At 39.6% G+C, this 24,253-nt stretch overlaps 1 protein-coding gene across 7 annotated transcripts in view; it reads right to left on the bottom strand.

Annotated features, from left to right (window-relative positions):
* Nucleotides 1–24,253, bottom strand: part of BANP (BTG3 associated nuclear protein) — a 155,042-nt gene that overhangs the window by 70,307 nt on the left and 60,482 nt on the right. For all 7 annotated transcript variants that reach the window (XM_087739724.1, XM_087739727.1, XM_087739728.1 and 4 more), the window contains 3 exons: nucleotides 15,097–15,264; nucleotides 5,011–5,141; nucleotides 1,044–1,106 (listed from right to left, as the gene is read on the bottom strand). In XM_087739724.1, coding sequence (XP_087595850.1) covers nucleotides 1,044–1,106; nucleotides 5,011–5,141; nucleotides 15,097–15,264 — 362 coding nt within the window. The remainder of the gene's footprint in view (nucleotides 1–1,043; nucleotides 1,107–5,010; nucleotides 5,142–15,096; nucleotides 15,265–24,253) is intronic.

The raw sequence follows: 24,253 nt of genomic DNA, 5'->3' as shown, positions 1-24,253 counted from the left end.
TTAAGTATAATATTTATATAATATTTACGATAATATTTATTCTACAATAGCTCCCTGTGTTAACCGTATTCCTCTGCAGCAAAAGTGGGTTTATGAGATGTGATTTAGGGTACTTTGGAAATGGATTAAACTAACCCACAGCCAGATATGCTTAACATTGAGTAAAGAAAACTCTGCAGGGAAATCATACAGATTAAAATTGTAGTCTGCATTTATGTTTAACCTTATTTTGCTATTGCTTCTTCATATGAACAAACTAAGTGCACAAGAAATCTAACAGCAGTCTTAGCAGTCAGGAGTCTCTATAAATTCTTAAATAACCAACAATAACACTCTTGCTCAGGTAAATTCAGCTGGCTTTAATGGCTGTTTTGCCTGAGTGGGGGGAAAAAAAAAAAAAGTCAAAATTGGATGGTTCAGTACTGGAGTTATCAATTTCCATTCTACTGTACTATTTTTATGGGAAAAAATTACGAAGTGCAAATACTGCAGTGCCAGATTACTCGATCAGTAAGGAAGGTAAATTCACTTCATTCTGCAATATATCTTTACTAGATGGCGTCTGAAGGTTTCTCCAACTCCTGTTCAACAGTTCCCACAATTAAAGACACTGAGTATTCTGAGCACATTTAGTTCATAAACCTAACTGAAATAATTTCATTTCTCAATGGCAGTGCAAGCACCTAAGCTTGCACTTATAATATTGTATTATTCCTATAATACACTCTAAGTACTATATTTCCAACGAAGCCCATCAGCCATATACAGCAATCAGTAGTGTAACACACACACGGAGCTGCCTTGGCTGGTCAAGGGAAGGAAAAACAAAACAAAACAAAACAAAACAAAACACATAGACAGAAATATCGTATTGTATTTACTGCCATAAAGCACATTTCATCTTGGCTCTACCACATACCCTCGCTTCTACCCGCACTGGCCTCTGTAGGGTATTGCAGCAGGTCTCAGAGGCACGGTTTTAGAATCAGGGCCCTGAGTTCCTGCCAACAGCTGCTCCACGGGCACCCAAATATTTGGCTCACCTCACTGTCCTGCGTGATTTGGACTTGCTCGCCTTGAGGAACCTGGGCTATGTGGAGATGGCCCTGTGGGATCCGCAACAAAAGAAAACACGAAGGAGCATCAGAAGAAAATCAAAACTAGAGGAAGAAGCTATTACCTTGGATTCAATACAGCTTAACATATGGAAGCAAAATATTTATTCAATGAAAACCATTAAAGACAGCTTTAAAAAAAAAAATAAAGTGCATCCATATTTTCCCATATTTTTATGCAAAGTATAAGCAGAGTGACTTTGAAAAAAGACTGATTCATTTTCACATGAGAGGGAAGAAAATAGGCATAATAATAAATAACATTTATGTAGTGCATTTCTCTATAGACAAAGTATCTGCATTTTTGACCGCTAGACAAAGCATGGGACTAACTTGCTTTGGTAGATTAGCATTGTGCCTAAAACATTAACGCCACTTAAAGACCTCGGAAACTTAGTTCTTAAAACAGATAGACCAAGACTAACTACTGACTAAGAGCGAGGCTTTAAAAGGTATCTGTAAGTATCCATATATCTTTGTACATTCGCATAGTTATGGTGAAGTACAGTGCCACGCTAAAGACTAACTCTCGAGCTGCTATAAATTGGCATGAAGTCATTCATTTGAATGCAGTTACACTGGTTTATGTTAGTGGAGAATCCGCCCCAACAGTTTTAATAATGTTAATACTTCGTATTGCTGACCATACCCGCCACTTCAGAATGGTATCAAGCCTACCATTTGATCCAAACGTGGATAAGGGAGTGGACGGAATCCCTTGTGCATCCTGACTAGCCCAGCCAAGTCTTTGCTACCGTGATTTACCTGAAGGGAGATTGGATTCTAAATAACCTACTTCAGGGTTTATAAGGCTTTGTGTTCATTTTAATATGCCTGCATGAGACAGAGATTAAAGATAATCATTTGGAATTCTGTCAAAGGCTCTTCTTATTTTATAACACAAGAACAATTGCATGTGATTTTCAAAGAAACACAGATCCCTCTATTTCAAACAGTTTCATTTCCTTTGGAAGGAAACTGTCTATTTATAGGGAGAAAAAACATACTGAAAGTATCACTCTGACAATAGGGACTGTCTATAAAATTAGAGCACAGCCCAGTCCATGTTGAGATTAGAATCACTTTCCCTCCTTAACATCAAGCTCTCAGGGCTCCCAGGAAAAAGCACTGAACATTTAAAAGATCCATTTATAGTGTTTTCAAATATAAGCAATCCTTTGACTAAAGGGAGGGGGAAGGAGGTGACTTCAGTCACCTTTGTACCATGCAGCATTCCAAAAAAGAACTGCTCCCTCATCTTTTGCACATACATAGCTGGCCTTCAAGGACAGTCCTTTCAGTTTGCTCATGAATTCAACTCAATACTGGTTTTTTTTTAAACACATATACTATAAATAACTACTACCTTCCTAATGACTCTTAGCCTGATCTATATGTATCATTCCCTAGAACTGAAAAAGCAATACCATTTTCATTTGTTTCAACCTAGGACCCCTCAACGTGTTTGACAAATTATGACAACGTGTAGACAGTCAGTAGGGTCGTAGTGGATTTTTCCCGGATTCCACAATCAATTTAAAAGATAGTTGACAGGTCAGCTCTTTTAAAGAGGCAAACTTTCATCGCTTACATCTATAAACATAACTGTTTTGTCTATTATATCTATGTGTTTCGTGTAATTTTCCCTTCTACCTTGTCTTTCAAGACTTTAAAAATACTTCTCAGTCATCAATTAAATCTCTAAAAGATCTATACAGCAGTTAAGAAGATATGCTTTTTTGAATATATAGGGAAACCAAGAGACAACAAAATTCATACAATAATACTGTAAAGTTATGGCAAAAGTGAAGCGGGAATGGAACCTCTGCACCCGGTTCCTGCAGAAAGAGCATTATCTCACTGAGGATGCTCTCAATTGACAGGAGGGGAAAAGAAGATTGCCAGTTAATTTCTTGAACTTCTCTTTACTCCTCTTCCAAGTTTGAGAATAGTAACTCAAAGCATTGAGGATCCAGTTCCATTAAGCAATCACTGCAGGATTCGCTCCTCAGCTTCCACTGAAGTCATATGGTATCCAGGTACACAACAGGAAAGGGCAAGGCCTTTGGGAAAACGAAAGGGGTGGCCCGGGCTTTCCAACCCTATCTGAATCGCACAGCTAACGGTTCCTAGCATCCCTTACACCCACACTCCAGCTCTTTCTTTTCTCTTACTTTTTCAGCAACCTTTTTCACTTTGGAAAAATGTGCTCTCTACTGCAGTTTCCTCTCCGTAGCTCTTACAGTCGCTGTCTAGAGTTCCTCTCAATCACTTTCATCTCAAACCCCTTCCACTTCCATGCACTCCCTAAAAAAACATTCTGGCTAATATTTAAGTCCTCCTTTTAAGCAACGCTTACAGCTCTGTCGGTTGCCTTTGACACTGTGCCACACATCTTGACATTTTCCCCCCATTTCCACGACGCTTTTCTCCTCTGATTCTTCTACTGCTACTCCGGTAAGCCTTCAGCAGGTCTTACAGACGCGTCTTTTTTGATAACGTTCCAAAAGCGTCTGTCCTTCATAGCCCTTTTTTCTTCATCACATTTCTGAGCAACTTCACCATTTCCACGCTGACTATTTGCAGCTCTACATGACCAGACTTGAGTATTCCCTGTGTTGATAGAGAGTTTTCATTCTTTATGTGTAAATTATTCAGCTGGGCGCATTTGCTCCTTCTCTCCTGCACGGCCTCTCTTACTCAGGGAGAGAATACTAGAAGTACCTACCAAAGATGCTTCATTATCCTACTTCAGACTCTTCTTCGTCATGGCATTGACTAAAACCTTTGCAACAGCCAGACCACTGGGTCCTACAGTTTATATGGTTGACTAATATCTCTCAAGAATTGTTGTTTATTTGCCCATTCCCACCTGTTTCTTTAGCCTGGTTTCTAAGGAAAGCGGGCTGCTGTGATCATCGTGCAGGACGGGTACGTGCGTGTCTGTGCACGTTTCTTTTTGTTCTGTGCTTGGACGCTGCCTGGCACAGCTGAGCGCTGGCCCATACTTGGGCTTCTGGGTACCTTCAAAACTCTAACACCATCAGCGAAAGAGTTTCGATGTTATACAACCACGCAGAAACGCTGTGAACTGCAAAGCCTGAAGTTCTTGAAAACTAACGGCAGGCAGATTTCACACATTAGATTCTCAGGTTTCTACCACAAAAGAATGAGCGTGCAGCTATAATTCGCTATTTCTGAATGCCGCACGTCAGAAATGCCGCACAATCCATTATTTCATTATTTTCTTCGACTTTTTTTTTTAAATTGGAATTTAAAACAATCCTTGTAGTCAAACTGTGGCACACAGGAACTAATGCCAAGGTGCGTTTTTTCAGAGTACACTAAAACCACATATAAAAATAATCATGGCCTGAGTTATGGTAGGAGTCTCAGGCTTAAAAAATGTCGTTATTTATAACTTTTACTTGTATACATGTATCTAAATGAATACACATGTAAAGGATTCAGCTAACAGATGTTCAAAAATGCCTGAGAATGAAGGTTTTTTAAAATGAAAATAAATACATGCATTCTTGTTTTGAAAGTCATAGCTAGAACTACCTCTGAAGCGTAAATCACACGCTTAGTAGGTCGGCTATTATTATGGCAAGTGCAAGCAAAAGGCTAGGCGGAGACTAGTCAATTCTATATACAGTAATGACTGTGCATTTATTTGCAACAATTGCGTGAGCAAATCCCGCATGAAGATTCTTACCAAATAACTCTAAAAATTTTTTCATAAGCCTTCAATGTTTCTGTTCTGAAAATCATGCTGAAGAAGTGATCATAGGTCACTTTTAAAAAAAAAAAAAAATTAAATTTCGCCCGAAGCAAAGTTTTCAATAATCTAGATTGTTTAAATGGAATAATTTAGAAAAAGTTGAGTACATACTACTTGGACTTGTCCATCTTCTCCTATTTGGTGGATCTGAACCTGCTGAGCATTGGCTAGTGCATAGTGTAGGGCCTGTGGCTGGTTCTGCTGCATCTCATTAGAAGCTGAAACTGAACTCTGCGAACCCTCTGAAAAAGAGACAAAACCCCAGCTTTATTATATGTGTATATCTCATGTCAGCGGCCACGCAACAACGCATACTTAAAAACCGTGGAAAACAAATGCAGTCAGTAAGTAGATGCGGAGCATTTATACGTCAATAATCTTACGCATGTTCATTGCTCACCTGGAGATTTGCTACAAATGCCAAAGGAGTTCCAAAAGCTTTTTTGGTTTCTGAGAAAGCATACGTTTAAAAAGCATCTTTTGAATAGAGATTAAAGATTCTGCAACTGTAAAAGTCATATCACAGCAAAACCACGTGTATTTCCTAAGCAGTTCGACACTTTCTTTTGTGCACCTGCGTAGCTGAGAACTCTTACTGCCGCCACCACCACGAGGATACGTTTGAATCTAAACTGAAGTTATCGTATCAATAAAGGATGCGTCTCAATTGTTTTTCAAGATCCATCACCTCTAATTCATAAGGACACACAGGAGCCTGGAATTATTTTTTTTTTTTTTTAACCTCAAAACAGCAGGTTGATTTCTGGACTGAGATGAATTTAAACACTACCTCACGCTGCAAAGTAAGGCCTTCTGAAAATGCCCCTACAAAACGGAAGACACCTGGCCGTTATCTTTGGGTAAGAGTGACGGCCATCAGGGAAACCATCGCGTGATTTCAAGAGGATAACAACTGACGTTAGAAGTAGACCTATCCCAGATTCATTTCTAGGTTTTCCAGCTGCAGGGAAAGGATGCTGATAAATCTAAGAGGCAAAAGGCAAGTAAAAAGAACTAAAATTTGGGGTTTTAGCATAAAAGCACTTTAATTTTTTTTTTTTTTTTGAAACATGACTTTTTTTATGCGTTTGGTGTCAGTGATACTGAGAGACTAATAATGTCAATAATTCTGTACTGAAAGGGTGAAGTGGAATACAATGGACCAGAGACTAATGCTACGTATGGGTCTTGTAGAGCAAGATACCGCTAGCAGGTAAATGTATCACTAGATACCATATGTCCCTTTAGGAACGAGGCAAAAAAGCTGGGGCTATCGATCAGTAACACTTTTGCAGCACATGTGACAAGTTCAAGTACACACTGCTAGGAAAAACCTTAAAATGTCCCAATATCATACTACTATATACTAATATCATGCTAAAATTCAGCACCAGTCCTAGTTTTCTTCCTTTTTTTTAATTTGAGACCTCTTGGAGATCGGGACTGTCATAAGGGCTTTTAGAATAATGTATTTGAAGAAATACTTTTTACATACAGTATTCCTATAAACAATTTTAACATTTTTCTTTTGCTATGCCACAAAAATACACTGAATGAAATCCCTGAAGCATTAAGTGTTTTACAATTTTTCCTTAATTATTTATTGCTCTGACAATGACTTTTATGCTACAACGTAACGTAAAACGCATTAACATCTAACACGTGGCAACATTCAATACTATAGGGCTTTCAAGCTGTCCAAGTACCGGAAACCATAATGAAAATATTTTAGAAACGGTGTCCCTCTGCTTCCATTGCAGATCGTTTCTTTACAAGATTGTATGTATTGCTTAAATAAGCACTAGATAGGCCTTATCCTGCTCAGAGATGACTGATGACTGATATATTTTGATTTTTAAAATGATGGTTGGTTTTTTTGAACCAACACAGCAGGAAGTCATGTTTCATAGAATTTTAATACCTCTACGTCATACTCTAAGACTTGTACTGAAAAGAGAATGTTCGTTTTGCAAGAATGAGCTTTATCCACTCATACAAATATTTTAATGGAAATGTTCTTTAATAAAATCATCCATTTGGGTTTTTTTCATCCTGTCTGCAAATGTTTGTGTAAGAAGATAATTTTGAGTTTTGAGTCTCAACATGGGAACTGGAAACTAACTCAAAACCACCAAGCTAGTATGTGCTTATTTCTTGAAAAGTTCAGTCGCTTAACAATTCAACTAGACAGCTCTCATTATGTTAACAATCTGCAAATACATAACTACAACCCGGACACTTATGCAGTAACTGAGCAAAACATAACAACTACATGTTTCTGCTGTCTATTGGACATACGTCTTTAATACTATATACATCTTTAATACATTTGACTAGTAGGTAACTGCAGAACGTTTATAATTTCTTACATATAGTCCTGTTGCTTACTGTGCAATTCCAGTATTTCCTGCACTGTTGTACAGTGGACGTTTGCTGTACAGAATTCAGGATGGGATTAACAACTCCCGAGTGGCAGAAGAGTCCTGTACCTAGTATGAGAAACTGCACCGTCAACCAAATAAAACCATGATTTGTTCAAATTCTGATAGTAGATCATGCTTTCCATTGCCAGTGGCTTTGTCACGGTCACTGGAAGTGACAGATACTCTACAAAAATCATTTACCTAAGCCTCTGTGTCTTTGACTTTTTCTCTCATTTTCATTACTTCAGTCCTAATAATATTTTATGCAATTATTTTTCCGTATTTTTTTATTTTACAAAAGCATTTTGTTAGGATGCTAAACGGCTAAGAAAGCCCGCTGTTATTCATCTTGCTTCTTACAGGCTACCACCAGTCCATTCCGTTGTGATTTTGTCCCTCCATCGTGCTTCCCAGTCCCCCACTATGTAATTCAACAGCTGAGTCGAGTTACAGCTCAGCTTCTGGGCAAACCACAGCGTCCAAATACATAATCCATCATTTAGATGTGTGCGTGTGTACACACGTATGCATACATACACAACTTCATATGCTCAAACACATATAGTGTAAATGTAAATACACATACACAGACAGCAAAACTAGACTTGGGACAGGAGCGAGGTAGGAGGTGTTTCACTTCGATTTAATAACCTTCTAGCAGTGCTTTTCCTGTAGTTTACGCTTACCATTACACAAACTGCAGTGCTGTACTTCGGAGAAAACACGAAGATGCATTTATAATAAGTATTTATTTTCTGATGAAGAAAGTTATGCAATAATAGTATCAAAGAAATAGAGCTGCATCAGATAAAAATATGTATTTACATAGATATAATATGCACATATTCAGATACATTTTTAACTGTAAAGTCCAAAAGCCTTTATTTGTAAACTATCTTTTGCTTCACAGATGCCAGAAATTATTATGCTTTTCAGAGGTGGGAATAGGAGGCACAGACTGAACGCAATCACACTGTGCATCTTTTGCATGGTCACTTATAAATAGATTTCAGTTTGGCTGCACTGCAACAACCACAGTTGGGTTTTCTTTCTTTTTTAGTTGGATTTTGGCGGGGTTTTTTTCTTCTTAGGAAGACAGAGAGAGGATTCAACAGTGTCTAAAAACAAAACATCTTTTATAAGTATTGTTTTTCCCCTCTAAATCTCTGACCAGACAAAAGTAATATTTACCCATTTTTAAACGTTCCCCATTAAAAACAAACACAAACATGAATAGGACACAGCTTGAATAGAGGATATGTCAACAGTTATAAATCACCATCATGTAAACTATCTAGCCTCACATTTACAACTTTGATATATTAGAGAATCCCTGGCACTGAGAAGCTCTACAGCTGAACTCTTGTTTTGAAATTTTCCATTGCACTAGTTAAAGGGGTACTCTGACATGAACCGAGCAGCTGACGTAGTGCGGCTACCGAGCACGTTCTCCATGGCATTCCCAAAGCACCCTCCCCTCGGTGGAAGAGCCATGGAGCCGCCCACAGCACGGGAGATGCTGCACTGACCATTCCACAGGTGATTCAGTCGGGATACGGGGGGGAAAAAAACCGACTGCCGAAATATTCCTTCCTCCCAAGTTGAAATTGGACCTTTTACATTTTCCGTTTGTTTACTGCATGTGCTTATGAGTCAAAGAAAATGTAGCCCAAGTGAGTCTGTCTTCTCAGGCGAATGTTCAAGAGTTGGCAATATTACCCCTACCGAAGCAGTTCCTTCTGCCACATTTCTCCAAGCTAATCTTCCTCAGACATTGCCGAGCAAGATTAGATTTGTCAGACAAAAGTTATTTGCAGCTGTTTCAAGAATATGTGTGTTTAATTCTCAACTGAGATCAGTTTTAAAATTCCTCACTTCAAAGGCAAAACCTTTAGCATTTTCTGATTCTTTCCTATTCTACTTCATAGATCAGCTGAGCATCCGGCTTCTCATTCTGGAAGGAAAGGTAGGAGGTGCAGATTCGGTAGCAGAGGGGATTCAGGCTTAGTCTCCTTACGGGTTGTTATTCAAAATTGTTTTCCTAGCGTATAGGCCTCCCAGCCTCACACTTCTGCTTACGAGCTAGGATGTATTTTCTTGCGTCCGTGATGCGTAATCCTAGCAAGGAAAGGTTAATGGCCAGATGTAGCAAAGCAGTCCTCAAAAACAAAAAGCAGGAAAACCACCATTACTGAATAATTAATAGAAATAAAACCGTATACTGTAAGCCATTATCTCAACCTGACTCATCCAGTGCTAAATACCTCCAATTCTGCAGAACAGCTTTGAAGATTTGGCTGCACATCCTTTTTTATATGTGACATCTCGGCACAGGCTGAGCACTTCAGCCTAAATCTACATATAAATCCCAAAGTCATACAACTAATTAAAAATTCCAACATGGAAAACTGTGATAACAGCTTTAACAATCTTAAGAGAAATTAAAAGAAAGGGAGAAGGCACTCTTCAATTAATCCTCCTCCCAAAAACCTCATTTGCTACTGCCTTCCCTCCACAGACTGCTAATGTCTTTAAGAAGAATATCTAGCTAAATTATCATGGCAGCCATGTGTACAACTCTTGTCAGAAAAAAAAACAAGAGAAAAACACACATCAAGGACCAAAGCGTTGGCTCTGAGAAGAGCAGAGCGAACCACTGTAATTAATACCTAAATTCCAACAAAAGGCAACAGCTTCAAACAGAGCAGCCAGATAAAATAAGGAAAACCAACTTCTGCCTAAATATAAGCCTGCTACAACAACTTTATGCAACCCATAAATCTTATGGCTACTGTAAAGTTGCACAGTCAATTAAATGTAGAACAATCTCCATTAATATCTTTGGGGGTGAAGGACAGAGAAGAGAGATTCATTTGTATTTTCCTACCAGCTTCCTTAGACATGTTTTTGTCTGCAGATCAGTTCCTCTTGAGCTCTAAACACTTGAACGCTATCACAGAATTACAACACCAAAAACTTGTAAAGCTACGTAAGGACTATGGGCTCACCCTCCTGCTTTTCTATGTCATTTGCATAGCTAATTTTTCCATATGATAAACAGAGCAGAGGACATCCGTTATCATTTTTAACTGCACGCCTCAAATCAAACCCACGTGCTACATAAACTCTTATGCACAAAAAGCAGAAAAAGCCCAAAAGTTTTGACATGTCCAACAAGCACATAAGAATGAAACTCAAGAATAGCAATCCTCTTTAGATGTAAATAATTCAGAATTATTTCTTATGTGTGCAATAATTCATAAAAACCACAAAATCACAGAACAGATGAGGTTGGAAGTGACCTCTGGAGATCATCTAATCCAATGCCCTTCCTCAAAGCATGGGCAACCAGAACCGGTTGCTTTGGACTGCGGCCAGGTGGATTTTGACTGTCTCCTGGGATGGTGTCTCCGCAGCTTCCCTGGGCAACCTGTTACCGTGTTCAACCACCCTCAAGATTCCTCAGAGCCAGAGAAGTCAAAGTCAGGTCACAGGCAGGCGAGTTTCAGGCTCCTATATTTTTTTGTTTGTTTGTTTTAAATGAGGCAAGTTAATTGCTGCTAAAAAGCAGTTTTGGAAAATCAAGTCCCCTCGTTCATAGGGGAGGATGTCCAGCAGGGCAGTGACCATGCTGATTTGAGACTATTTCAGGACTAACAAAAATACTCTTTTTAATGAAATGTAGAGATGTTCAGCAATTTTCACTGCTAAGCAGAAAATACTAAGTTATTCTAGACTTTTAGCATACCAGCATTTAAGAAAATATTCTGTAACACAGAAAGGAACGGTGCTCCTTTGCAGCACTTGAAGAAAGTGCCAATAAATTTCTGCTGATCGAAACGTATTATTAGACTACAACATAACAGAAAGCTATCTTGCTATTACCAGCCCCTAGAGATAGCTGATGAAAACAATTACGTCAAGCTAATCAAACACAACGGTTTGGGATCTGAGCCTTTTTTCTGCTGCACCTCTTGGTCACAATTTTAATATGAAATACTACAATCACAAGTTCAGAAGTGGAAAAACCTTACCAAACTCTGGAAAAAGTTCATACAGGGAACGTGCTGTTCATTCATGAACACTCGGGACATTGAAATCATATTGAAACCTCTTAATGTTGTTTTCAGAACAGCTCAGCTGCACGGCAGACACTGTGATGCTATGCGTCTACTCAAGGCATCTGGTGATGGCAATAGTGCATCTTAAAAAGAAGTGCTTTCTGAAGACTACGGGAATATCTTTGAGGGTAAGCCCTAAAACTTCCCTAGGAAATTGTCTTCATTTAGCTAAGAATCAGTGGGTTGAAGTACTTCCACAAATAGCTTAGGTTTATCGCATTCGACCTGGTAAAAGGAGTGAGTGTACGTGTACGTTTTCCCCCCATGCGGCATAATCTGAAATGCTTGTTTACAAGATGTGAAATGAAAGTGCTTTCCTACTGAATGTGTGCGACACCACTGCTGTATCTCAACTGTCAGAGCAGCTGATACACTTAAGCTTAAGGTCCTCAGTGACCTAACCTGGCTAGTCACAGCGCCATGCTCGACTACATCGCCTGATCAAACCAAATAATTATAGCTTCTCTGAACAGAAGTCACACAGTCTGATGCTGAGTGAGGGGGGCCAGAGCTGGAGCTTCTCAGAACTGCTCTGAGGACGTTAGACAAGAAACTACGCTGCCCCTTCACACATCCTTCGCAGTGTAAACACGACACAGTAGCCGTTCACAAGCTTTTAAGAGCCTTTTTTTTTTTTTTCCTGTCGTTTTATCTTCTGTGCGAAGCAGCTACTATATTCCGCCCAACAGATAAACAACTCAAATGCCTGTTACATGCGAAGTGACATGGAGCAACGCGTTGCTCAGTGAAAGCGAACGCAGGTATCCTTCTGCAGACAGCAGCGACCACAGCGGGGTGGAGACCCGACATAAAGCGCCTCGAAGCTGATCTCAACAGCTATAACTAACAATAGTGGGAAAGACAGTTTCTCAAGTAGCTGAATTCCAGACCGTTCCAAGGCTCACCTTAAATTGCCCCCTGAAACAAATGCTACCATAAAAACTGTCTGGGTTCATATGTAACACTTTAAAAAGCCATATTTGACAGCTATGTTGTCATAACTGTGAAATACAGACCTCCTTTACTTCAGAGCTGTGAAATATTACCTCTCTTTCCTGCTAGCTGGCAGCAGGAATTCTGCTATATCCACTACACAGTGCATATAATAAGGAACAGATGCCTGTGAATTCCATTGAGGGGTTCCAGGGATGTCAAACCACAAAGGCGAAGCCTGAGCGGTTCGTGAAGTTACCTGAACAGAGCGGTGGAATTACAGCCCCGTCATGCAAAAGTTACCTTTTTAAACCCGTGTGAGTCTACATTTTTTCCTTGCATCTTTTCTTCTCTTCCTTTTCCCTATACGCTCATGTGGCCTCTCAACCTGCTCTCCTGTTTTGCCTCATACCTCCTCCTCTTTCTTCAGGTGAAATACCACTCCCACCTGATTTTGGAATGCAAATTAGTTTTTCAAAGGACCACCTGATTCTGAAAAGCGGACTGTTTTTCCAAGAGCTTTTTCACAGTGGGTGCAAACGTAGTGGTGAATTCATCTAACATCTTTACAGCCTCCCAGAAAATGGTGCCAATGACATTCTGAGTAAGAGCAATATTTTAAAGAAAATTAACAAAAGCCTGTGAATCCATGGGAACATTTTCACATACCGTTACCAAAGGCAGCTGTTAATGTTATTGCCGGTACTCTACTTGTGGCTGCGCAGTCTATACAGTCCTGCCAATGACGCGCCGAGACCAGCTGACCTTCATCATCTTCAGGACCAAAGACACCTTTATAAGGACATGCAGCCACCTCTGTGCTCTCTAGGGGACTCGGGAGATGAGACAGCCTGTACAGTGGGAGACCCAGGTGGCATAAAATCTGCTGGGAAAATCCTGGAGATTGATGTACCAAAGGCAGCCAGCTCAGCTCCCGGGGCGCACAACCCAAAATACGGCTCTTGCAGAGCCATCTCGCGTGTGTCCGTACCACTCTCCTCGCACCTGCTCAGATAGCACGCTGCCGCAATCCCGGGAGTTAACGCAGGTGTCTTTGTACCCATGCAACAATTTACTCGCAAACCAGATTAGTGGAATTGGAGGGAAAAGAATTGAGTTTTCAGCTTCACCACCACCACCACAACAAAAACAACCAAACACCAAAACTTATTATCTTATGGCCTCCTGAAGACAAGAATTCACTGAGCCTGAGTCTGTGTTTCACATCTCTACACTGGACTCCCCAAATCTCCAAACCAGGAGATTAAAGATTAATATTTTTTAATAATAAATCTCAACAACAGTCAAGGAGTACGGTCTAATGAGCACAGGCCCATAATATCCACTTACTACTGCATTTTTATTCTAAAATACTGATTGCTAAGAGACTGAAAATAAAAATCCCATCAACATATATGCCTTATGGTTATCATTACGTTGATTAGTTGTTTTAATTTGAGAATTTTGGATATGATTCCCAGTTCCAGCACATAAAATTTTCCATTGAAAGCAGATTTTGGCATTCCTTGCATGAGATACAGTGGTTAGTGTTAACATGCAACCAAAAATTTTATGCAGGCAAATAAACTTACTTCCTTTTCTTTGGGCTCACTTCCAAAACACTGTTTTTAATATATGATGTACAAATGTCCCATAACACTGCTTTATATTAAAAGCATGAGCCAGAAATGTCCTATGAGAACACTTCTTAGGTCAGTATTTTTCATTTGTTATTGCTATTCGTGCCTACATACCTATATGGAAATATAGAATCACCTACAACATTTAATTTCTTCAGAGGACAATACTTCAGGAACAAAATTTAGCACGTCCTACTAAATGGCGCGAACCCACTGAGAAAGATTTATTCACTTGACTCCTCTTACGAACATCAGTTGCGGAAACATTTTGACCTTCTACTCAAAAAATTTAACAAGGTAAAAAAGCCATATGATAGCACGAAGCTGCATGTGCTAATTTTTTCAGTTAACACATGCGGATGGACATTCTCAAGCATCTCAGTGAAGCCAGGCATTCAGATAACATTCAAATCAACAAAGGCAACCTCTCTCACACACTGGAATATAGTACACTTTCATTTCTAGTAAAATACAGATTTGCCACTGTTGTAGAGACAGACTCCCTTCTCCCTCTTTGTGAACAACCACGCGCACCTCACTTCCCTTCTGGGATCATTAATGCACTGCAACCAGGAGCATGCCTGCAATCTGTAGATGAACCAGGATTAGAAGCTCATCCTACCAGGGATCTACTTTGGTACAAGCCCCACGAGGCTGCCAAGGACTCCGAATGTACAAGGAGGCGGTTGGCTTGCACTGAAGGCCCATGATGATTTAACTATGAATGGCTGGCTTCACCTAGTACATGGATACACTCCTTGATGAGCACTGTAGACATACCTACACTGTAATAAAGAGGCCTCTTTGCCAAAGATAAATGGTACTTCAAAAAAAATATGCAATTATATAAAATCCACTCCAAAAATTCAATTGTGAGAAACATGGGTTTCTCCATTTATCTTTGTTACATAAAAATATTCACATTTGTGGGTACTGCATGCACCTGTTGTAAATATATCTTAAGATCAAAATAATTTTCACGTATATTGAAAAACAAATGGCATTATTACTTTACGTTCCCATTTCTGTTGGGGTTTATTTGGTTTTTGTGGGTTTGGGAGGGTTTGTTTGGTTTTTTACCTGAACCACTGTAAGACGATGATGAAGGTGTTCGCCTTGAAAAGCTTTTCACAGCAAGACTCTGCCCTCGCTGTTTCCGCCTCCAAGCTGTTCGGCATTTGGAATCTATGCTTTGCTTGATTCGATACCAGTCAGATTCTGTGATTCCAAATTTGTAAAACAAGTGACCTGTAATTAGAGAGAAACACAAAGGGGTGAAAATCAGCATAAATCCATATTTTCAGGAAAGCGCATAGATGACACACACAGTCACACGCGCAAGGTGAACAAAACAACTCTGAAAATTTTGGAACTGCCCTCGTGCTTGACACTACCTAAAGGAATACAATGACATTACGAAAAACACCACGCGGTTATTTAGTTAAAAATGTCAGTGGTCTATGAAATTCTTTACACTTCCATCCATGGAAACTGCACTGTTACATTCAAGCTGCGCAACGCTGACCAACAGAAGGATCCAGCACTCGGAAGCCAAAACGGGATAAAGCTTTATTTCTCGCCTGATGGTGCCCCACAATATGTGTAGGTCTGATAAGTAGGAAGCCATATAAAGCTCCCTATAAAAAAAAAACACCTCTCTTAAAGCTCAGTTCAAAATTCATCAGGATCCAATAAAAACGCAATACAAAACTAGAATCTTCTGAAAACGTTACTACTAGTATTAAGTCATTTAAAGAGCCACATTATGCATTTTTCAGCATTTGCTAAGTTGCCAAACCATTACAGAAACACAGCGTTGACTTGTGAGTTGAACTGAGTATTCTGAAACAAAGCTCACAGAGACCGAGTCCTGCTGCCAGCTCAAACCAGGTTCGTTATCATGCGCAACCTCTGCACCCAAAGGGGAAGCCTAGTTATACGAGAAACAGAGGGAGCGAAAAGACTATTTCAGGTATGACACAAAATACTTGCTTCAACATCTGGACAAATGGCTTTAAAACCGGGAAGGAAACATGTTGCGCGCCGTCAGCTGTTTCAAGGTCCTCCTCGCATTGCTACATACTTTTGCCATTTCATTGTAAGCTTCAGAGTGGTTTATATTTTGCTTAAAGCATCAACAGTTGAGAGCATTTGACTGGACGTTAAGAGAAATTTATAATCCTCATGGCTGCAGCAAAAACACTTGAAAAAGTAAACCCAAAGGTTCAAAACCCACGAATTAAAACAGAACTATCTGAACATTTAACAGTCTCTAAAACTTCAGTACTTCTAAACTTTCCAGATTTAGATGTGTAATACTGCAGTTAAACAATCCAAAGCTGTAATATATGCCTTGACTCGACATGTTTGAAGGATCTCTAAGATTCATATTTTCCTTTTGGTATCAGTTGCTCTCCATACTCTGCAAAGTCAAATGATCTTTTCAACCTACTGGGTTTTCGATCTTGCTCTCAAATAGGAACCTGATCCTATAAAGTACTGGCTTAAGCTGTTGCGTAGTCCTACGAACAGGATATGGTCCGCTCCTGTAAGACAAATGATTTGAAGCCTACAGCCGCAAAATGCCAGGTTTGCACAAACTAAGAGCTTTGTACTTTCCTTTGCATTACAAATGAGCCCAGAGTCCTCAGAAACTGAAATTGGCAGGTTACTGATCTAACATAGTCAAGTGGAATACTGTCTCTCTAAAGTCACCATCGTTTTTTAAACACATTTCTTTTCTGTGCTCTAAATAACTTTTTTTATCGATCTGTTCAAAAAACAACTTGACATAAAGTAGAGAACATAAAGGAAGACAACACTGGCATCAAAAAAGCCAATTCAAAAGTGCTTTAAAGGCCCCAAGATCTCTCACGGGCAAGTGACAGCAAGGACGTTACTTAGAGATTGCTTTCCAACGCCTACATTACGTCTCAAAAAAGGGGGTGGGAGTAGAAAAGGAGGAAATTCGACTGAAATTATCATCTGCTGCTGTGCAAGTCTCCTTTCCACAGGTGTCAGCAAAAGGAAAGCACATTCTGTATTGTAAATACCGAGACCACATTTCTCAGTGTAATCTATTACTAATATCGACTACACAGAGAAATGGGTTTATAAATGTTCGCAGTAATGTCCAATAAAAATAGCTGTGCTTTAACTCCTTATACGACTTCAGCTGTCAGTACGTACAAAAGTACTTGTGTAGTCCTACATAAAACACGGTCATATGCTCTGTGGTTATTTGGAAAAAATGTCCATATTTCATTTATAAATACATTTTGATGACTTTCACACTGTATGCTGCTCTGTTTAGAGAAGTGACCGAATCAATTGTAGGTCAGAGAAAACCCTCATAGAAAAGCAGTCTAGTTAGGAATTTTAACTGTTACAGTGTAATCCATGGGATATCCCAGGATGTCACTTAATTCAAAGAGAAATCAAAAGCAATATAAATTATTTGGGGCAGGATAGTCTCAGGTGCAGTGAGCTGTTCATACTAGGAGACCCAAGCCACGTAGGACAAGAGCTTGAGAAAGATGATGAGTGCCAGAGCTGTGACATAAAACGTCCCAGGAATCGCTCTATTGAGGGAAGACGGGAAAAGACCTTTTTCGACTTACTGATCACAAAAGCTATCATTTAACCCATGTGATGAGGAATGGCCATGAAATACTGGATAAAGAGACCACTACCTTCATGGGGAGAACATGACTACAGCGGAAAGCATGGAAAATAGATAACAAGCTAAGCAGGGTAGAGTCAGAGAAGAAGATTTTAGGCTAGAGAGACCTAAGACATCAAGCACAGATTTTCAAAGCCAGGCGTGCTCATTTCTTTTCCCTTATTCATGAAACTCCTACTTAGCTGTTGCAGGGCTCGAAGGTGTAAAACTGGTACAGACGGAACGCCTGCTATTTGCACAGATTTTTACCACAACTGCCTACTCAGTCACAGTAACTGCATGTGCAAATTAGGCATGAAAAATTAGCCCTGAAGTACAAAGATAGTTGATATAAAGGTTAAATGAATTTCAGATGTATAAATCTATCCAGTTGGTATTACAATCTAAAATGTTATTCTACGAACAGGTCTTTAGCAACCACATTTCATAACAGTCCACCGATGACTGAAGACAAATCTAACGCTGAAGACAGCAGAGTATTTTTTAGGTAGATAAAAAGTTCACCATAAACATTAGAAATATGATTTACCTGTAGTAGAGATACACATCCCGAAAACATGTGCAAACAATATTAGAAAACTGAAGCGTGCTGACTTTCTGTTCTCCATCCATAAATGATCACATGCAGGAGAGCTTTCAGCTGTCTCATTCTGAGTATGTCAAATACCAAAAAAAGTCAGAAAGGCAGCACTAAAGCAAGATACTGCAAATGAGACGTTTAACTAGGGGAAGTCCATATTAGAAAAGACAGAAATACTTCAGTATACTTCGGAACGTTTGCTAGTCAAAAGCAGCATGAAGTACTGTAATTTGTAAGCAGCACAGTATCTATGAGCCACATTAACAACCCTGCTAAAAACACATAAAAAATACATTCAGCAATATAATTCAGCACTTTGGCAAAAAGACAACAGTATGTTGGAAGACAGATGCTCTTATACAAGAAGAGTGAAGTAAAGGATTTGGATCATCTAAGGATGGCTGACTGTGTTTGTAGTGGTCTTTTTATTTAGGACAATGGAGGGTTGCCGGTAACATTCAAAACAAAGGATGTGCTTGTTTTTAAACATTAAGGGTCCAAAGTTTGCTTTCTTTGGGAACCTCACTTCCTAAACAAAGCTTTCTATGAAAACACACCAGAGACTTAAAATAGTTCAGTTATTTAACAGATTGCAAGAGCCTGAGCGAGTTCTATAGGCCAGATAGATGCGAGCAGCAGCTTGGGAGCCAGCAAGGTCTGCACAAAGCCGTCCCAGAGACCCGGGCTGTTCTGAAACGCGCAAAGAGGAAATCCCGCTGGTTTGCAAGCAAGAACCAACCTTCAAATCTCATCCAGCAGAAGCTTAGGAGGAAGGCATGTGTGCATCGGGAAAATTAAAGAAGTCAGCTTTGAAAGCCGACAGGTGCACCATACTGTTTTGCCTTCCACGTCGTAGATGAGAAGAGAAACACAGCACATTTTTGCCAAAGTTCGTATAAAACCAAAAAAGACGACTGACACAACAAGTTCTAGAATCTTGCTTGTGCACTGCAAAATAAATCTTTTTGTGGTTCGAAGAGAAAAAAAAAAGCTTGGAAATGCAGTGAAGATGATCTGGTACAAACACAAAGATCGTCAGCAATGATGTCTGAAACGACCATACGCTCCCAAACTTTTGGGGCATCTCATGGGCAAAGTAAGGGGAGAAAGTGTTGGTTTTTTTTAAAAACAGGGCTAATTAGGAAAAAAAAGAAAACCCCATGAAAACAACGTTCCTGAGAAAGTAATCCTCTCGTTCTTAAAGGTCAGAAGTCAGTCAGCAGACGAAACAACCCACATAAAACATTAAATTGTAAAGAAATTTAATTAAGAACAAATTGAGGAGGAAGAGAAGACATTTGCAATATCAAAACCAGACATGAAATATTCCATCTTGATACCGCTTTCAAAATCAGCCTCCTAAAAACAAACTTCACGTCAAGAGATTGCGTTTGTGTATTGCCAGGTTGTGCTGCTTCCCATTCTCCACGAATACCACATTCCTTCAGAAAATTAAAAGGTAAAACGTTATTTTCATGGACTTGGCAGAGTTGCCTTTGCTGCCATTTGCTGAGATGGCACAGGCTTTCCCTCTGGTGTTGTTACATTTTGAAAGATTAGGGAAAGTGTTACCCCCAGAGAATCTAACAGCCACATGTATAAAATAAAGACATTACATGTGTAATCCAAACAGATCTGGTTAAGTGTTCCTTCCATTTCCAAATTCAACATCATTTTTAAAGTCTAGAGAAAAAGCAACAGGATGTCATACTCAAAATTCAAATGATTAAACTGATTAACAGAATCTTTTTCTAATTGACAAGAATATGACGGGTATTGTGAAAAACAAGGGCTTCAGATTCTGCCTGCAGAGAATCATGAAGAGGGGCGATTATTTGGGGGTTTGGCTAACAAAATGCATTTTTTCACATAAGGGTCATACATTTGGAGTTCTTTTTATTAAACGAATAGCGTATGACAACAAAATCTGCTGTACTAAATATTGGAACAGCGCAGGAAAAAATGAAGCACCTCTGAAGTTACTTCTTGCGCCTTCAGGCTTCAATTCTTCAAACGTAATTATGGTCATGCATTGACCATATTGAAACAATTTTTAAAAGAGTAATTGTTTACTCGTTTGACAGCTGGGAGGGGGGGGTATGATCTCCACAACCGGGAGGCAAGTTTCCCTCTCCAAAACTGAGAAGCGTTTCGGGTTGGGCAAAGGGATGCAGGAGGGGAGGGCAGCATCGTCCTCACTGAAGGAAAGCTCGCCCTGTTACAGTCGGCGGGATGGCAGAAGCTTGGCAGCTTCTCCAGCCTCACATGCTTGTGAACATCAATCATGTCACCAGATATTCACTTTCCGTAACACTGTTCTCATCCACAGGCTCAACGACATCCAAAAAGAGATGGGGGGAGCTGTTAAAAACACAGAGAGAGGGAGGAGGGAGGGAGAACTCAGCTACCAAGCAATTACTCTGTTTTCCATTTTATTTCTACAGTTCCTTTGTTTAACTACTACGTTCATACCTTTCAAACAGCTAGAAAGCTACGGACCACTGGAGCGTGCACGCTTTACAGCGCAAGCTATATTCAGGGGGCGCTTACGAACAGCCTCAAACACAACTGAAATCCTATTCTACCACACATACCTAAAGAAGGATTTACTAAACCTGTGTCAGTAACCAGAATATTTTAAACAGTCAAATATTAAAATCATTCAGTGTTCACAAAATCTGAACTTTTTCAGGGAATTTTCAATTGTCAGCTTTAAGGGAAAGAAATGCCCTGTTTTCCTAGGTACAGGAGACATGGTTAAAGAGAATTTCTGCAAATAAGATTCCGTAGAAAATTGATTATTTTATTGTACCCTTCAACTAAGTTATAGTAATAGATAAACCTCAAAATTCCGTGTTAATCAAATCCCTTTCCACTTGGAACTCAGTCTATACTAGAGCTCACAAGGAGCCTCAGGTAACTTCAAGACAAAACTTGACATAATTGCTAATTTTACCACAGCTGCTTTACAACAAATACCTAGAAATTGTTTACCTACAGTAAGAAAATTCAATGTCATGACAAGAGAGTAAGAAAATTCATAAATACCACTAAGAACACAACTGAAAAAGCCAGGCACGTTCGAGGAAACACTCCAGATGTGAAAAACGTCAGTGAAGTCAGTGGTCTTAAGTGCGAGCATGTGATGAGACAATTTAGGGAATAAGGACTAACTTTAGGGACACCAAAAATGTTTTTTCCAGGAGTGTATTGCTCATATTGCATAATTCTCCTGGCTTCCAGATGCCATCATGATGCGGGTGTTATATAAATACACACGTCAGCACGTTAAGGAACCAAACTCTAAACATTGTATTTTCATACCTTTTACAAGATAACTGGAATAGAAGTGAGACTGTGGACATAAATTTCTGCAGGCTGAACTGACATCAGCCTATCAGCGGCCCATTCCTACACCCCCCGTCCCAGTGACACAGGTCTTACCATCACCATCCGCCCCAAACTCTGACTACCATGAACTTCCCCGAGTTCAAGAATGGGATGGGTTGAGGTAACATCCTATCACTCACTGCTTCCCTTTTAGAATGAAAATCTCTTTTCTAATACATAGGAAAGTAGCACGTTTTAGCTAGTTCAAGAAAAAACAATTTAAAACACTCTCTCCTCATCTCAGCTCCTAAAACAAAGCCAAGGTCAAATTAAGTACCTGTCTGGTAGGAATAATTCTGGGATCAAAAGGGTGCATTTTGATGTACCAGCATCAAAGAAAGCCAAAAGTGCTAACCTACAATCAGCAACTATTTATGAAATGCTAATTACACTGTTTAGACAATCTGCTGATTACAATTGTATGCCAATAGACCGCTAAACCACTTGGAAGAACAGGCAAGAAAGTTTTCCTCAATGATGCCGGATTACTCTGTCACGTTGAGGAAATATTTCAGAAATGTACTTGTTTTAAATATCTACCAAGCAGCATAAAAAGTGTTTGCACATACAGGCTTGCGTCTCAATAACAGATTAAAGCGAATTATTCGCTGCTGCAGTCGGTACAACTCTCTCCGTCAATCCGAAGCTGCAGATCCGACGCTCTGGTGGATGCAGACAGCTGGTTGCACCCACATTTAGCGCTGGCGTTTGTCTCAAGCGTACCAGATCACAGGCCTACTGCAAGAGGCCATTCACCTTTTACAGCTCGCTGCCAGAAGTCTTTCTGCTTAGGGGAAAATACGTGGTCTCCAACATCCAGACAGTTTTTTTGTTTGTTTGTTTATTGTTTGGGGGGGGGAGGTTGTTTTGTTTTGTTGTTAAGTTATGAGAAAGCAGTGCAACCCCAAAGGCATAAAGTTTCTCTTTCCCTGTTCTTGCTCTAAAACACCGATAGAATGTCTTGTATTTTAAAAGATTTGAAGCGTTTTGAAATCACATGTTACATGAGAAAAGTGAGCACCTTCCTGATGTGCAGATCTGGCTCAGATTTCATCCTGGACATGTACTGTTCCTCAAAGAAATAAATAGCTTTGAATTACCAGAATATTTAACATCTAATTTTATTTTATTAGAAGTTAATTTTTCAGAATATTTCATTACTATTTATTAATACTTATTTAGAATATTTGCCTGAATATTTCCTTTTTAACAAATCACAGAACCAGAGGAAACTTGAAATTAAAAATTATTTTAAATGCCCATGTTCTACAAATTCAGAGGACCCATGCAGGTCTACAGGACTCTACCAGAAGTTTCAAAAACAAAAACAAAAATAAAAATAGTTAGCATCTAGAATCTCCAAATTCTACCAACGTATCCTCTTCCAAAACAGAAGAGCTCCGACATTCAGACACACCTTACCACCTTTCTGGAAAACCAGCCAGTCTATTTTTATCTATTTTACCAAGAGCAGAACCTGTTCGATTTTGACTGTTCAAGAGCCAGCCATAAGCATGCAAATAATGCCATCTAGTGGAGCGTCAAATTTACCATCCTGGCAAGAAACGACAGCATTTTTATCCGTGCATGTGTACGTTTGCTCAATCCCCGACTCCCTCGCAGCAGGCGCCAAGTGCTACAAAAGGTCAGCAGAACAGCAGAACCAGAGATACGCTGTGAAATGGAAGCGAGCGAATTAATTACTACAGGAATAGAGTATTTTTGATGTTCCTGGTTGCAGGCTTTGACTGAAGTAAGTTCCCCACGGCGTGTTACAGCAGCGGCCGTAAGGCGTTCCTGTAGGGGCCTTGGGATCACTTTTCCCTGATGATGACAGAATATCAACAGCTGCATGAATGTAACTGCTTAATAACCAGAGTATCATCATCAAACCCATGAAGTGTCTAACTCATGAAATGAATCAATCAACCCCACAAGAAAATAATTCTAGATCAAATCAGAAGTTTTATCATCTGAACATAGAACAGTCTCCATGTCATCTACTACAGACTTGCCTCAGTTCACAAATTACCTGAGAGGTACTCCACGACTACGACACTGGACAAATGACATACGTTTCCTTCTATTTTTTCCCCCGTTTTTAAGAGAAATCACATTGCTTGCTCTAAAAAACACGTTGCAAAAATCCAAAAAGACACAGCAAATAAAACAAGATACCTTGAAAAAAGATCTGTGCTTCATTTCCTCCCAAGATACATATATTCACGCAACACTTGGGTCTCAGTATGAAAGCAAAATTGCATGCTTCATATAGCTATAGCTGTGCAGCTAAAAATTGCAGTGGCAGCATTCCATACAGACTGCACAAGCATTTTCATCTGAAATGGCTTTTCATGAAGATTAGGACCTAAAGACTCCAACACTCGTTTGATCTACCCGGCCACTAACGATCTCCTTCCAAATAAAATACCTAATGCGCTCACGATAACCATTACCTTCTTTTTGCATAATAAAAATGCACTCACGGGATACCATGCTTTTCAGTCTTCAGTTAAATTTACCTTTTAGTTTTGCACATTCAAAACGTCAGAGCATTCATTTATGATCCCAGTCAGCAAGCAAAG

The sequence above is a fragment of the Nipponia nippon genome, unplaced genomic scaffold (genome assembly GCF_047370975.1).
Source record: "Nipponia nippon isolate SJK-2023a ecotype South Korea unplaced genomic scaffold, ASM4737097v1 scaffold_7, whole genome shotgun sequence".
NCBI classification, from domain to species: domain Eukaryota; kingdom Metazoa; phylum Chordata; class Aves; order Pelecaniformes; family Threskiornithidae; genus Nipponia; species Nipponia nippon.
Note: the sequence above shows the minus strand (reverse complement) of the source record. Positions and strands in the feature narration are given on the sequence as shown.